This window comes from Solanum tuberosum, unplaced genomic scaffold, assembly GCF_000226075.1.
Source record: "Solanum tuberosum cultivar DM 1-3 516 R44 unplaced genomic scaffold, SolTub_3.0 scf00325, whole genome shotgun sequence".
Taxonomy (NCBI): domain Eukaryota; kingdom Viridiplantae; phylum Streptophyta; class Magnoliopsida; order Solanales; family Solanaceae; genus Solanum; species Solanum tuberosum.
In genome coordinates this window covers 222,182-237,249 of record NW_006239251.1, presented here as the reverse complement: position 1 = coordinate 237,249, position 15,068 = coordinate 222,182, and the positions used below count along the sequence as shown (strand labels likewise).

The 15,068-nt window shown below is 34.3% G+C and overlaps 2 protein-coding genes across 4 annotated transcripts in view; one reads left to right on the top strand and one right to left on the bottom strand.

Annotated features, from left to right (window-relative positions):
• Positions 1 to 6,515, bottom strand: part of LOC102605815 ((DL)-glycerol-3-phosphatase 2-like) — an 18,125-nt gene extending 11,610 nt beyond the window's left edge. Inside the window, exon 1 of the mRNA XM_006360567.2 lies at positions 6,194 to 6,515. Within this exon, the coding sequence (XP_006360629.1) occupies positions 6,194 to 6,269 (76 nt within the window). The 5' untranslated portion in view covers positions 6,270 to 6,515. The remainder of the gene's footprint in view (positions 1 to 6,193) is intronic.
• An 846-nt stretch (positions 6,516 to 7,361) lies between these two features.
• The window catches only part of LOC102603791 (probable LRR receptor-like serine/threonine-protein kinase At1g06840), a 45,982-nt gene continuing 38,275 nt past the window's right edge, over positions 7,362 to 15,068 (top strand). For 2 of the 3 annotated variants that reach the window (XM_015314932.1, XM_006360562.2), the window contains exons 1-3: positions 7,362 to 7,409; positions 7,556 to 7,625; positions 8,810 to 8,912. In XM_015314932.1, coding sequence (XP_015170418.1) covers positions 8,810 to 8,912 — 103 coding nt within the window. In that variant the 5' untranslated portion in view covers positions 7,362 to 7,409; positions 7,556 to 7,625. Of the gene's footprint in view, positions 7,410 to 7,555; positions 7,630 to 8,809; positions 8,913 to 15,068 lie in introns of all 3 variants that reach the window. The other variant, XM_015314931.1, reaches the window with a different exon arrangement.

The window sequence follows — 15,068 nt, the reverse complement described above, 5'->3', positions numbered from 1 at the left end:
TTTTAATTAGGGGAATATATAGTCAAAGAACTTATACTGTTTATAGAAAGAACGCAATTCTCTGCTATAGTGACATGTTTCAGAACCACCAAGTCTCTGTAATTTACTCTTAATTCCTCTTGATTAGGGAAAAAGATAATCAAAAGACTAAGAAATGCACTGCGTTTTCTTTGATATGTGAGAAATGTCTTAGTTCTTGAGTACCTTGTGCGCCAGATATGTGATGTTACATCAGAAAGATATAGACATACAAACGTGTACATGTGCATGAGGAACACACTCATCAGACCATCTCTACTGGAATGTGGAGTGGCATAGTCTATCTATAAAGAAAAGCATAACAGAATACAACACTCATCATACCATCTCTACTGGAATGTGGAGTGGCATAGTCTATCTATAAAGAAAAGCATAACAGAATACATCAAAAGAGATGGTCTAATGGTCACAGCCCACAGGGACTCACTTAACGAGACCAGAATTATGCATTTGTTCACCTATCAACTATAATTGACAACTTTTGGCATCACTAGCAAAGGCAACTTCAAATTCCAAGTCGGATAATTCCTTCAAGCAGCAGCTCAGTTTTTTTCATTTTGGCACACTGCACGTGCCCAACCAACTTCCAAGAATGCTATTTCACCCTTCAAAATGATTTTCTAAAATGAAAATGATTACTTCAGTGGCTGTCGCCTTTTCTAATATATGAGTTCCCCACCCTATCTTTACAAATCCTAAAGCTGACACTGCTTTCAAGGTATAACATCAAAAGTTAAAGTATTCTAACTGAAAACTTTGTAATTATGCAGTAGGATCCATGGAAGTCAATCTTCCATGGATGAAAGTATAAAGGAGAAGAACTGATTTAGTATTGCACACTTTTTTTTATGTCTACAACTGAAGAAGAAGGCTCCTTATATAGATGATACAATCGTATAGAAAGTACCTCTAACTAACTAAGAAGCTCCATGTAAAATGTGTTGTAATTCTGTTTCTAACAAACTCAACAGTACTGACAGCCTGTAACTAACTTCCTTTAACTACCTCCATTTACTTATTGTATTATTAATACTATTGTTTTCAATATTCCCCCTCAAGCTTTAGTCTGAGTATAGGTTGAAGACTCCAAGCTTGGATAACAACATGTTATGAGCAGCTGCACCTAGGCCCTTTGTGAGTAGATCAGCTGGTTGCTGTTTGGTGTTAACATAAGTAGGCAATATCAAACCATTCTTGATTCTCTCCCTTATAAAGTGACAATCAATCTCAATATGTTTGGTCCTTTCATGAAAAATAGGATTAGCTGCAATTTGTAATGCTGCTTTACTGTCACAATGTAGTTTCACAGGCGTTGTAATGACAACATTCAATTCTTTCAACACTCCTACCAGCCAAATGATTTCTGCAACAGCCCCTGCCATACTCCTGTACTCTGCTTCTGCTGAGCTTCTGCTCACTGTGTGTTGTTTTTTGGATTTCCAAGATATAAGAGAATCTCCCAGCTTCACCATATACCCAGTTACAGACTTTCTGGTGTTGGGACAAGCTGCCCAGTCGGAGTCACAGAATGCCTCAAGTTCTAGACTCCTTTTACTACTTAACAATATGCCTTGTCCAGGGCTACCTTTGATGTATCTAACTAGCCTTAGAGCTGCTTCCCAGTGTGATACCTTGGGTTGCTGCATGAATTGTGACAAAACTTGAACAGCAAAGCTAATATCCGGCCTAGTGATAGTTAAATACAACAATCTCCCCACTAATCTTTGATAGCTTGTGATGTCCTTGAGCATAGAATCATCAGTTACTCCAGTTAGTTTATCATATTCAACTGTAGTGAGCTTAGTGTTTGCCTCTAGAGGTGTAGTTACAGGTTTTGCCCCACTAAGACCAGTATCTGAAATCAGCTCAAGAGCATATTTCCTCTGGTTTAGCAGTATACCAGTTCTGGACCTCAATACTTCAATGCCAAGGAAATATTTAAGCTTACCAAGATCCTTCATTTTGAACTTGCTGTGAAGGGAATCTTTTAACTCTTGTATTAGCTTATCACTACTGCCTGTTAACAAAAGATCATCCACATATATAAGAATCACAGCTATATCTTGACCATCTCTTTTTGTGAAAAGAGAGTGATCATATGCACTTTGTGAGTAACCAGTAGCAAATAGTACTTCAGTAAGTTTCAAATTCCACTGCCGGGAAGCTTGTTTTAAACCATAAAGAGATTTAAGTAGTTTGCATACTTTGTATTCCCCCTGCCTCTGAAAACCTTGAGGCATCTCCATGTACACATCCTCAACCAGATCACCTTGTAAGAATGCATTGTGGACATCCATTTGATGTAGAGTCCAGTTGTGTGAAGCAGCCACACTGATAACAGTCCTAACAGTGACCATTTTTGCTACAGGTGAAAAGGTTTCATGGTAATCAAGTCCCTCTTGTTGATTGTAACCCTTGGCTACCAATCGTGCTTTGTACCTTTCAACTTCACCATTGGCTTGAAGTTTCACTTTGTACACCCATTTAGACCCAATGGCCTTTTTGTCAGGTGGTAGATCCACTATAGCCCAAGTTTTGTTGAGTTCTAAAGCTGTGATTTCATCTTGCATTGCAGCTATCCACTCTGGATACTTTGAAGCTTCTTTGAATGAATTAGGCTCAGATATAGTAGAAAGAGAGGCTAAGAATGACATGTAAGAGCCATTCAATCTGGAACAAGCAACATAGTTACTGATGGGATAAAGGCATGTATTGTGAGCTTGTTTGGAAGAAGTTGGGACTACATAGTCCTTGTGCCAAATAGGAGGCTTACTGGACCTACATGGTCTTGTAGAAATAGGCTCAGAATGTACCACATTAGGCAGCATATCAGTGCCTTCTTCAATAGTTGGCCTGGAAACTGTTGATCCTGGCATGTCTTCATCCTGTTCTGAAGCTGGAGTAGGACTGTCATCAGAAGCATCACTGAACTCCTCTTCTTGTGTGGGAACTATAGACTCAGCTGAATGTGTAGCAGTGACAGGATAAACAAGTGGTATGTATGAAGTCACAAGTTGATCAGGAGGAGCAAGTTCCATTTGAGATTTGGTCTGAAAAGGGAAGTTGCTTTCTACAAATGTAACATCTCTACTAATGTGAAAAGAGTGAGTCTCTAAATCAAGAACTCTATATCCCTTTTGTGTTTCTGCATACCCCATCAATACTCCTTTACTAGCTTTGGCAGCAAATTTATCAGACCTGGGCAAAACAGAAGTGAAACAAAGACAACCAAACACCCTGAGGTGTTCTAGTGAAGGTTTAGTGCCATACAATAGCTCATGAGGGGACCTTCCTTGTAATACTGCTGAGGGAATTTTGTTGATTAGATAAACTGCTGTCTTAATACAGTGACCCCAATAAGTAATAGGCATATTAGATTGCAACCTTAAGGCCCTAGCAGTGTTCAATATATGTCTATGTTTCCTTTCAACCACCCCATTTTGTTGGGGTGTGTATGCACAGGAAGTTTGATGCACAATTCCAAGAGAAGCAAATAATTCTCTACAATTGGAGTTCAAGAATTCAGTACCATTATCAGACCTCAGTACTTTCACTTTAGCATCAAACTGAGTGTTCACCATTATCAGAAAATTTTTTAATACAGAAAAAACCTCAGCCTTTGATTGAATCAGGCAAGCCCAAGTAAATCTACTGTAATCATCTACTACAGTCACAAAGTACAATTTTCTGTCATAAGTTGGGGTTTTATAGGGACCCCATACATCAACATGTATCAACTGAAATACAGCACTAGAACTATGTAAGCTAACTGGAAATTTAGGCCTACTTTGTTTGGCTTGTGGACATATATGACAACATGTATGAGCAAAAGAAGGAAGGCTAATGGAAGATATATGTTGCATAGCATGAAAGGAAGGATGTCCAAGCCTCAAATGCCACAGAGTGAAATTGTCATTCTTAACAGCAGAACCTGCCCTGACTACTGCCTTTGTTGTGTCTTTCAGAAGATATAGTCCTTCATGTTCTCTACCAATCCCAATCACCTTCCCATTGGAGAGGGCCTGCAACACACAGAAGTTAGGGAAGAAACTAACACTACACAAGAGATCCTTGGTTAATTTTGCCACTGACAACAAGTTGAACTTGAAGTCTGGGACATGTAGAACATCATCCACCTTGTAGTTCCCCAAAACTAATGAGCTGCCAGTTCCCTTAATGTAAGCCCTATTACCTGTGGGCAATTGAACAGTGCTAGTTCTCTGACTACCTACATAACTCCTTGTAACTAGAAGATCTTCAGAAGAGACAATGTGATGAGTTGCCCCTGAATCAATGATCCAAGTATGCTCATAAATGGGAGGAGTCAGAGATACATTACCTGCTAGATTAGCCTTGCACTGTCCAGCATCTCCAGTGTCTGTAAGGCCTGTTCTTGTGTTATGTCTCATATTCTGGACATGATTGAACTCCTCCTCAGTAAGCTGAAATCCATGTCCTTGCACCTCATTGACAGCATAGTTAGCATATGACTTGACACCATGATCAGCATTTTGCATTGTGTTAGCTGTTCTATAGCCAGTGTTGCCTTGAGGATGAGGATAGGCACTATTGCTCCCTTGTGGATAAGCAGGTAGTTGCTTCCTTTTACTCTTGAAATCAGCAGGATAACCAATGATCCTGTAGCAGTCCTTACTCAAGTGATTCCTGTAACCACAATGATCACATGCTACATCTAACAATTTCTTCCCTTTGAAATTTTGTCTTCTGTTGACTAGCATGGTGAAAGGCTCCTTGTTAATGTCCACCACACCTAGTAACCTCTGACTCTCTTCTTGCACTACTGTAGCATATGCTTGATTGACAGTAGGCACCACAGTTTTAAGTAACAGATCACTCCTCACATGACTGTAGGACTCATTCAAGCCCATTAGAAACATCAATAACCTCTGTTGACTTAGATGTTCTATGTATGGTTTAGCTTCATCACAACTACATAGAGGTGAGGGAACTAACACATCTAATTCATCCCCATAGATCCCTCAATTTCGAAAAATAAACTGTAACAGAATCAGTACCTTGTTTCAGGGAGGATACCTCTGCCCAGAGTTGATACACTCTAGTGAGATTTGATTTCTCTTTGAAGTCATCCCACACACGTTTGGCATTTGAAGCATAAACTATGGAGGTGAGCAATTCTGAAGCCACAGTGCTGCTTATCCAAGACAACACTACAGCATTACACCTTTCCCATTGAGTTGCTAAATCCCCTTTGAATGAGCTTTTTAGGCAAGTTCCATCCACAAAACCAAGCTTGTTTTTCACCAACAGTGCAAGACGTAACGATCTACTCCATAGGCCATAATTTTCGGGACCTGTGAGTTTTGTTGCAATGAGAGATGCACCAGGCATATCTGAAGCTTGAAGGTAAAGTGGATGACTGTGTTCAAGAGTTGCGACTGTTAATTCAGTCATTGCGAAGAGTAGATGACGATCTGATGTCGACTATACGTAGCTGAGAAGATCCCAGTCTCGCTGCTCTGATACCATAGAAAACTTTGTAATTATGCAGTAGGATCCATGGAAGTCAATCTTCCATGGATGAAAGTATAAAGGAGAAGAACTGATTTAGTATTGCACACTTTTTTTTTATGTCTATAACTGAAGAAGAAGGCTCCTTATATAGATGATACAATCGTATAGAAAGTACCTCTAACTAACTAAGAAGCTCCATGTAAAATGTGTTGTAATTCTGTTTCTAACAAACTCAACAGTACTGACAGCCTGTAACTAACTTCCTTTAACTACCTCCATTTACTTATTGTATTATTAATACTATTGTTTTCAATACTAACTCTTCACTTTCAATCAATAGTACACTAGCATACTCATTCATCTCCTCCGAAGAACAACAAGGGTAGAACACATAACACTCAAATTTCGAATTTCACTCCCAATTCCCAAATGATCAGAAATTCTACAACATCCAAAGAACAATTTTAGCAACCGATTGCATACCAAGATTACATCAATCCTTGAGAAACTCTACTCTACCCATAGGCAATTCCCACGAGCACATTACCAGTTGAGTCACAAAAGAGGGTGGCATTGCATTCTCAGTTCATTCAGATTTGTGAAATAAACTAAAGCAAAGAAAAGAGAATAGGAGAGCAAAATGCAAGTGACATATTGATACCTAGAAGAAGCCCGTCCATGTCAAAGATTACATGAGTGATTGAGCCCGATGAAGCATCAATGCCTTGATTCGCCATATTTGAACAACTTTTAGCTTCTTCTGGCGCACCACAACTAAGATTGCTGCAGATCTAAAAGATTATTTTTGTTACCCACTGTCTTAATTTGGAAGTTCCCTTTTCTTCTTTTCTTATTGGGCAGTACTCCTGGGTTTAATCAGATTTAACGCCTTTTCCTCCTTTTTAATTCCGTTCCTTTTTTCCTCCTTTTTCTCTTTTAAAATACAAGTGAAGACACAATACATTGAAATTGGAGCCGCTTTAACTAGTATCACCAAACTGGAAATTAGACTAGTATTGACCTATAAATAGAATAGTCAATATCCATCCCATAATGAAGGTGCTACTTTTACTAGTAAAAACATACCTACGTATTATACAACGTGACATTAAACATCTTAAATTATGTGTCTAAATGCTTTAAAAAATTTAAGACAATCTTAGCTTAGTTATTAGTACTTACCAATCTAAAACTTAACAATAATAGTTTCTATTTCTCTGTGTCCTTTTATCAATTAACAAATAATAGACATAACTGGACAACATCAGTCCAATCTCTATACCAATTTATCATATTATAATAAACATCGTGCATTTCTTTCCTTAACGTACCAAGTTCAGCTAAGTAATTAATTTTAAATTAACAAAAGCGATGTAACCACTAAAACAAAATACTAAAAACTTATTAATAAGCTAGAAGAGTGTCACAATACCATCGTAATACTTTTATAGGAGAATGTGACTCTTAATAAAAATTCGAGAAAAGTGTTAAAAGCACCCTTAAATTAAACTTCGCGAGATTTTAGGGGCGTATTTCACTCGTATTGCAAGATTGTGGTGTATTTAAATTCAGTTAGTCAAGTAAAAAGTATTTTTAAGGCTACTAGTAATTCAGAAAATCAGGAATAGAAACTAGATTAATAATTCACGTCGAATTTAGAAATGTTTTCAATACTTTTCTGGCCATTTAATGAGTATAGTCACCTGATTTTGAAGGCAATAATTGATCGTAATAAATTGATAATGAAGAGTCATAGCATGAAGTCCACACAAATACTTGATTCCTTCAATAAATTTCCCCATTTTTCCTTTATCTATTCATTTTTTTTTCAAATTCCAGCTTTCTTAGTCTGCCCTTTCTTATTTTCTTGATTTTAGGTAAATTTTGTGTTTTAGATATGTATCTGAGACCTTTCCCAATTAGAAATACTAAAAATTGTAATATCAATTGTTTATTACTCTTTTCTGTTTTTATTTCCTATTTAATTAATTTTTGATTTGTTGTTTTTTTTTTTTTTTTGTAGGTTGATTGTGCATGAATTTGTTAATCAGATTTAAGTTATTTTATTTTGAAGAAATCTTCAATTTTTTGTTGTAGGTGAATTTTTCCTTAATCTGAAGATGATATTGACATATATTATAATAATTCTCTCGCTTTTTTCTCACACAAATTAAAGTGTTTGTGTCCGTGCAAATGTTAATTATTATCCTTTTAAATTCTTCATGAAACTTTAGTAAAATTTAAATCAGTATATATATGTGTGAGAGAGAATACCAATTTGGATATATTATACAAAAATAATAGAAATATTTTTGTATAACATTTCTATTGTTTTTTATATTTTTTTTTCATGTAGGAATATATTTTTTAAATGGGTCTGATTAAGGATTTTAAAAAAGAAAAGAAAAAATCTAAATCAGAGTTGAAATCAATAGCTACTTCTCTTTCACTCTGAGATATGGTGATTTCATGTGGTTTGATTTTAAATAGTTTGTTTTATAAAATACATCAAAGACACTAAAATTATATTTTTTGCTTTCAGTATTTTACAAGTGATACTTTTACAATTACTCTCATTTTCCTTTCTCTTTATATCTTTTTTGAAATCCAAAAATTCTCTATAAAGGAAGATAAAAGGAATGAATGAAAGACACTATCAAGAATGAAAAATAACAAAAAAAAAAAAAGGTTATAATTAAACCTTGTGCTGATTTTCTTATATTTTCTTGAAATTAACATTATCAGTTTACAAGAAGATTACGACACTACATAATTTTTTAAAAATGTTATACTGTTTTTAATTTCAATATCTTTATAGAAGAAGAATATAACAATACTTTTTGCAATAATAAGTATTATTTGAATGATCCTATGGAAAATCAATTCTAGTAAAGAACTTGAACTCATTATGATCAACTCTCACCTAAGTTTAAAATGGTACTACTATTTTCCTACCAATTATGCAAACATTCTACTATTTTCCTCAATCTCTTTAAGGTTTCTGGTAAGTGATTCAATAATTTACTTTTGGAAATTAAATTTTGTACAAGATATTGTGCATGGATTTGGATAAATGTAATAGCCTTTTCCTAATTAGATTCTATATTTGTAATCCTTAAATGTAGTATATAAATATCAAATGGCAAATCTTATAACTAAAGTTTATCAAGAAAATCCTATAACTAAAAAGGAGAATTCGAAGTCCTTTTAACTTTAAATCTTTAATTCATCTCTAAAAACTAACCTATTTTTTTTTTTGGCTTAAAAATATTTAAAGATGGAAAGAGGCAGAAGAGAGAAGGCAATAATATTACTGGTTGCGACTCTTTCAACATGTTTCTCTGCTTATGGACAAGAAATGATCACTGATCCAAAAGAAGGTAATTTAATTATTTCCTCCTCTTGTGATTGTCGAGCTAGTTAATGATATTTGTAAAGGTTAATTTGGTAGAGTATATAAAAATAATGCTAAATAAAGTATATTAGTAGTGCTTATATTAGTAATGTTTGCATTAATTATAGATAGATTATTTTTTATGTATTGTTTGATTTGGTGCATTAAAAATAACATGCATTGCATAAAAAGTTTTATTTACAAATATACCCTTCATAATTATGATGAAAAAGATGTAAAAAATGGTTATAAGGGACAATTGTGTCTTTAACCATTCTATTACATGCATTAAAACTAGGGGTATTCACAATTTGGATAAAAACCGATCCAAACTGGAAAATCAAACCAAACCGATTGTTGTGCCGTAATTTTCCTATCTTTAGAAAAGTTACTTTTGAAATGTTTTAAGTATAAAACAATTTGAGAAATATACTTAGAAAGGAGTCGCCACTTAATTTTTTAAAGAAATTAAGATAAGTTAATTTAAAAGGGCTTTAACAGATAAACCTTTAAAAATTTAGAGAAAATGGGTAAGAAGTTCTTATTTCTACTCTAAGAAGGTATTAGCACTTAAAGTAGCCGCTAACCTGCGGTTATCCTACGACTTGACAAAAATAATTTTTTTGACTAATTCTTTGGGAAAATGATTTAACATAAAAATAACAATTTATAATATTTGATTAATTTTAAGAAAATGATTAAATAAATGACACATTTTATATTATATTATTTTTTTTAGAGAAAGGGATCCAAAATGGAACATTTGACTCGAAATACAAGTGATTAGAATTTTAATAAAACTAGATTAATTAGAATTTATTTGACTTATTTTTTTATTTTATTTTTTTAATAATAATTTAAACCAAATTGGTTTGAACATTGAAACCATTTAAAATTAATTGAGGAATAAAAGTTTTGACTAACCTTTTGAGAAAATGACCAAGTATGTATTTTTTTTTTTAATTGATTGAAAAAGTTGACTAACATTTTCCAAGTTTATTTGAGAAAAATACTTTAACTTGAAAACAATTTTAAAAATAAGTAAATGTGATTAAGTTAAAACCATTAAAGAACATATTTAATTTTATTTAAGAACAAAAGGTTTAACTTAATTAAATATAAAAAAATTGATCGGCTACTTGATAAATAAAATAGATGAATAAAAAAAAGATGTATTAAAAACAAACCAACACAAAGAAGTAACTCATCTTTTGGGGAATCTAATTAAGTTAATTAATAATTTTAAGGTTAGAGTTAACAAACAACAACAATCAATAATCACAATTATATACAATTTAAGAGCAAAGGAAAAAAAGGATTTGGGCCTTTCTTGGCCTGCTGCAATTGATTTGGGCTTCAACTCTATTTCTACCCTTGAAACCCTGTGTATACACCAGGTGTATACTGCTGTATACGGATCGTGTCTTGGCCCATTTTCCTGTATATTGAACCATATAACAACTGTATACAGTCCTCTTTAGCGCCTCCAACCTATGTTTTCGTTTCTGGCCACATGTTTGTTGCACCGAACTGGTATATCAGTGTATACTGTTGTATACAACATGTATACAGACCATTTTCAGCTTTCCGAGAACCTATTTCAGCTGCTCTTTTATTACAAATATAAGGATACCTCGGAACAACTCAAGGATATGCAAGGGAGGAGTCCCAAAGAACTCATTGTGTGAGTTATAACCCAACAAAGAAAAGATGAATCAGTATTTGAATAATATGGAAATGTGTTGAATGAACATTCATTTAAGCTTATACTACTTTAATAAGTATAATAAATCAAGTTTATAATGTAACAACACGTACCAATGCTCTTAGTAAAGAAAGATACAAAATATGGGAACTTTAAGGCATGGAATGAGAAAATAAAATAAAATAATAATAATAATATCCATGCTACTCTCTTAACAAGGACTTAACTATAAGCATACATGTATGAGAAATCTAGACTTTGATATCTTCCAAATCAAAGAAACAAACAACAGAAAGAAGGGAGGGAAAAGGGACCTAGTTCAAACTAACAAAGAAGATAAATCTAAGTGGGGCTTTAAAAAAACTCCTAACTGTCACTTGTAGGTAGTAATAGACATATGATACATATGCTAATGATCACGACTAAAATTCACACATTTACAATGACTCTTCATACAAATCAGTAACAACAAACAAATTGCTAAAAATTGGGAGTAGGTCCATGAATATAGCACGTAGACACAATCATATTGTCAAATCCAAAGTAAACTTAGACGCATAGTATTCGATACTAATGATTCTCACTTAAATCCTATAGTCCGCGCAATGGTTATCTCGCCTTCAAGTAAAATATATTAAAAGAAGTGGAACTTGTTACATTCTTTTACAACCAATGACACAAACTATAGAGATAAACATGATGTGATTTAAACATGAGTTGATGAATCAAAACTTTTATCAAGATCTAATTAAAACAGCCCACTTTTTAGCCGAAGTAAACCGTTGCCGCTTAAGAAACTAGTGTTATTACGCAAGGAATCATACACCCAATACTCATGAGAAGTTGTGGCCTTATATTCTATCAAAGCAAGCGACTAATGACAAAAAAATTAAATTCCATACGAAGAGTAGCGAAATAGTGATTAAGATCATGCTATTTAGGAGTCCTCTTAATAATTTTAGCAGCCAAACAAGACAGAAAACATATACTACGCTTGACACATTTCAAGAGCTCAAATTTTACCCACAAGAAGAGATTTCAGAACACTTAGAGAGATTGGAGATCTGAACAAGTCAATATGCTGAGGCAGTTTGAAAAGAGAAAATAAACAGCAAACTGGGAAGAGAACAAGAACAAGATATGTTGAAATGTGAAAACAAGATAAAATCCTACACTTTACATTAACTGAACTTCCAATGATTAACAGTTTTTTTTTTTTTAAAAAAAAAAACTTCAAGCAGAGTATCAATACGAAAAGAGATACAAAGGGGGCTCAAACGACCTGTAAACAAGTTGAAGAAAGCAAAACATGACTCGCATCATTCAAAAAGGAAGACGAGAAATAAGGGTGGGGTGTTACTTTGAAAAGCTTAAACCAAAAGTAGAGCACATGAAACTTATGCAAGAATTTAAGATTTGAACGAATACGAATAGCGTCGAGTAGATTAGCAAGAACATCACTACACTACTGATAAGAACCCTATTAAAACTAGCTAGGCCATTGATTGACATAAAAACAAATTCCTCATCCGAACAACGGCAGCCAAACAGAAATAAAGATTTCACAATCTCGCAGATATTAAGTAAGGATAAACGAGATGAAAAGGTTACATTTCCGTGAGCAGTGAGACAACGACAAATGAGTTGAGAACAACGACACTTCTACTATGAAATCTAAATACGAACACTAAGCTAAGAAAATCCAACCGTCGATCTTCTCGACACTTAGAATCAGAAAGCAAGATATAAAATTCTTAAGTTTAAAATGTCTATCACTCAAACCAAGCTGAAAATCATCGTCCTCATCCTTGGAGCATGGAGAACTATTTATAGGGAAAGATTGAGCGATTTAGGAGGGAAATCCGTTGGGCAATTCAAACAAAAATTTGAATTTCTTCTGCTATTTTCGAAGCAAGTAAAGGGGATAGGAAAAAGCTGAATTCCGCAAAAAGGGGATGTAAGGGCGGCTGATGTCGACGCCTTCATAGTAGCGTCTTTTCCTGGGTTTGCCGGACTGATGCGTATGGAGGAAGAAGACGTACAGGGGTCGTTTGGGTCGGGTTGCGTGAAAAAGACGAGTATAGGGTCGTAGGGTATGACTCTTGGTGTTGTTGTGTATTATTATTGAAGTGGGTTGGTATTTGGATGGGTCTTTTGGAATTGCCGAGTTTGTGGGCTGGGAATTTACGAATTGGATTGAAAAGTGGTCCAATTTTTGATCTTTTGAATGGATTGAAGAAAAGGGTGGGATTTGGCTAAAATTGTAATAGAAATTAATTAACAATTTGGCCAATCGGATTAAAGAGGTAACTCAAAAGAATTAATTTTAGAATATTCGGCTAGAAATCACAGATTAAAGAGGTAACCCAAAAGAATTAATTTTAGAATATTCGGCTAGGAATCACATAGGATGAATTAATATAATTAATTTACGAACTTTTTAATCTTAACAAGATAAAATGATTAACTTAATTACACACTAATTAATTTAGAGTTAACCATAATTTAAACTAAGGTAAATTAACAAAAAAACACGTTTCTTGAATCAACATAATAAAACAAAACAAACTAATAAACTTAAAAGTATAAATATACTTTAAACCCAACTAATCTAATAGAATATAAAAAAAAATCTTTATTTTAGAGTATTTTCGAATAATCATAAGCCATGCCGATTAATTACATGAAATATATTTATTATTAAAAAATACTATAAAAATCGCTTGAAATTACTTAAAATTACCTTGAGACTATTTAAATTTTATAAGGCTAATTATTCTAAATCGTTTGTAAATTAAGAAGCTCGGAAATAAATTATTGTCGGGGAGGATCAAAATTAATTATTATCGAGGAAGGTCAAAATTGCGTGTCAACAACTGTCCCTCATTTTACTTGGATTGATGCAAGAAATCCGAGGAAAATGACATTGACGAATCCAATTTTGATCGACCATATCTTTATCTTTTGGAAAAGGGGTTTGGTACGGATTTTTGGAATTATGGCCAAACCTCGGAAATGGATTTTCTACATATCTCAGGCTATTTAAGAACTCAGGCTACTTGTAGTTCGATACGCTTGATTTGACGCAGAATTTTGAAAAAATTCAAAAGTCATCCCAATATCGGATTATGAAGAGACTGGAATGCTCGAGAATAAGCTTTAAGAGCGAACGATGGAATACAGTCGAGTTTCAACACCGATTTCGCCTACATATCCCTCAACTCAGGGAATCAGGCTGCTTGTAGTTCGACTCGATCGGTTGAAAAGGAAATCTATTATGCAAGATAACCTTTGGTTCTGGACGAGCGACAAAATAAGTCGAGTATGAAAAGGAGGCTTGAAACCTCTTAGTCATAAATGTGGCGCGCTTCACACCCATAATTGAGAACTTACACGGACATAATTTTCAAAACTCGTGGTGTATTGTCACTCTGATTGGAAAGCCATTTTCGGTGAAAACGAAAAACTTCCGTAGGCAAAACTAGAATCGATAAACCTAAAGAAAAACCCACATGCCTTCTGATAGGGGTGTGGTTTGATTGTGGTGAATGACGTTCCTCTGCTCGCGTCCTAAGAGTTTCACACTCCTCTTTGGACTTTGTCTCAATTCGCTGCTAAGAAAAAGTTTCACGTTGTGCTGTATCCTTTTTTATGTCGTCCACACCTGTGGTTTGCTTTGAGAATTCATCCTCTTGGGATGCTCTCGAAAATGACTGAGAGAAAACTCATTAGCATAAAATGGAATTTAAATGGGGAGATAGTGTCTTTTACCATGTTGACACTTAATTGCTCTCCTTGAGCATTTGACATCAACTTCCTCCAGTTTGACGTAAAGCAAATAAAGTTTGTATCTCATATTTGTAATATGATATTCAATGTACTCTTCCTTTGATGTTGAAATAATAAATTAGGCTGATGTAATATGTAGATAGTTCTCTTGACGTCGTTATTGATGGCTCTCTGGATATTTGTTCTTGCAAATGAAATGATGCAGTCGTTGTTGATCTTTTTGTGATAGGTAAATCTTTCTCTTGCGATGCATAACTCCTGCTCTCGCGATGCATGACTCATTTCTCTTGCGATGCATGACTCTTTTCTCTTGCAATGCATGACTCTTTTCTCAGGATGCATATCTCTTTCCCGCGATGCATGAATCTTTTTCCCGCGATGCATGAATCTTTTCTTGCAATACATAAATCTTTTCTTGCGATGCATGAATCTTCTCTTGCAATGCATGAATCTTTTCTCGCGATGCATGAATCTTTTCTCTTGCAATACATGAATCTTTTCTCGCGATACATGAATCTTCTCTTGTAATGCATGAATCTTTTCTTGCGATGCATGAACCTTTTCTCGCGATGCATGAACCTTTTCTCACGATACATGAATTTTTTCTTGCGATGCGTGAATCTTCTCTTGCAATGCATGAATCGTCTT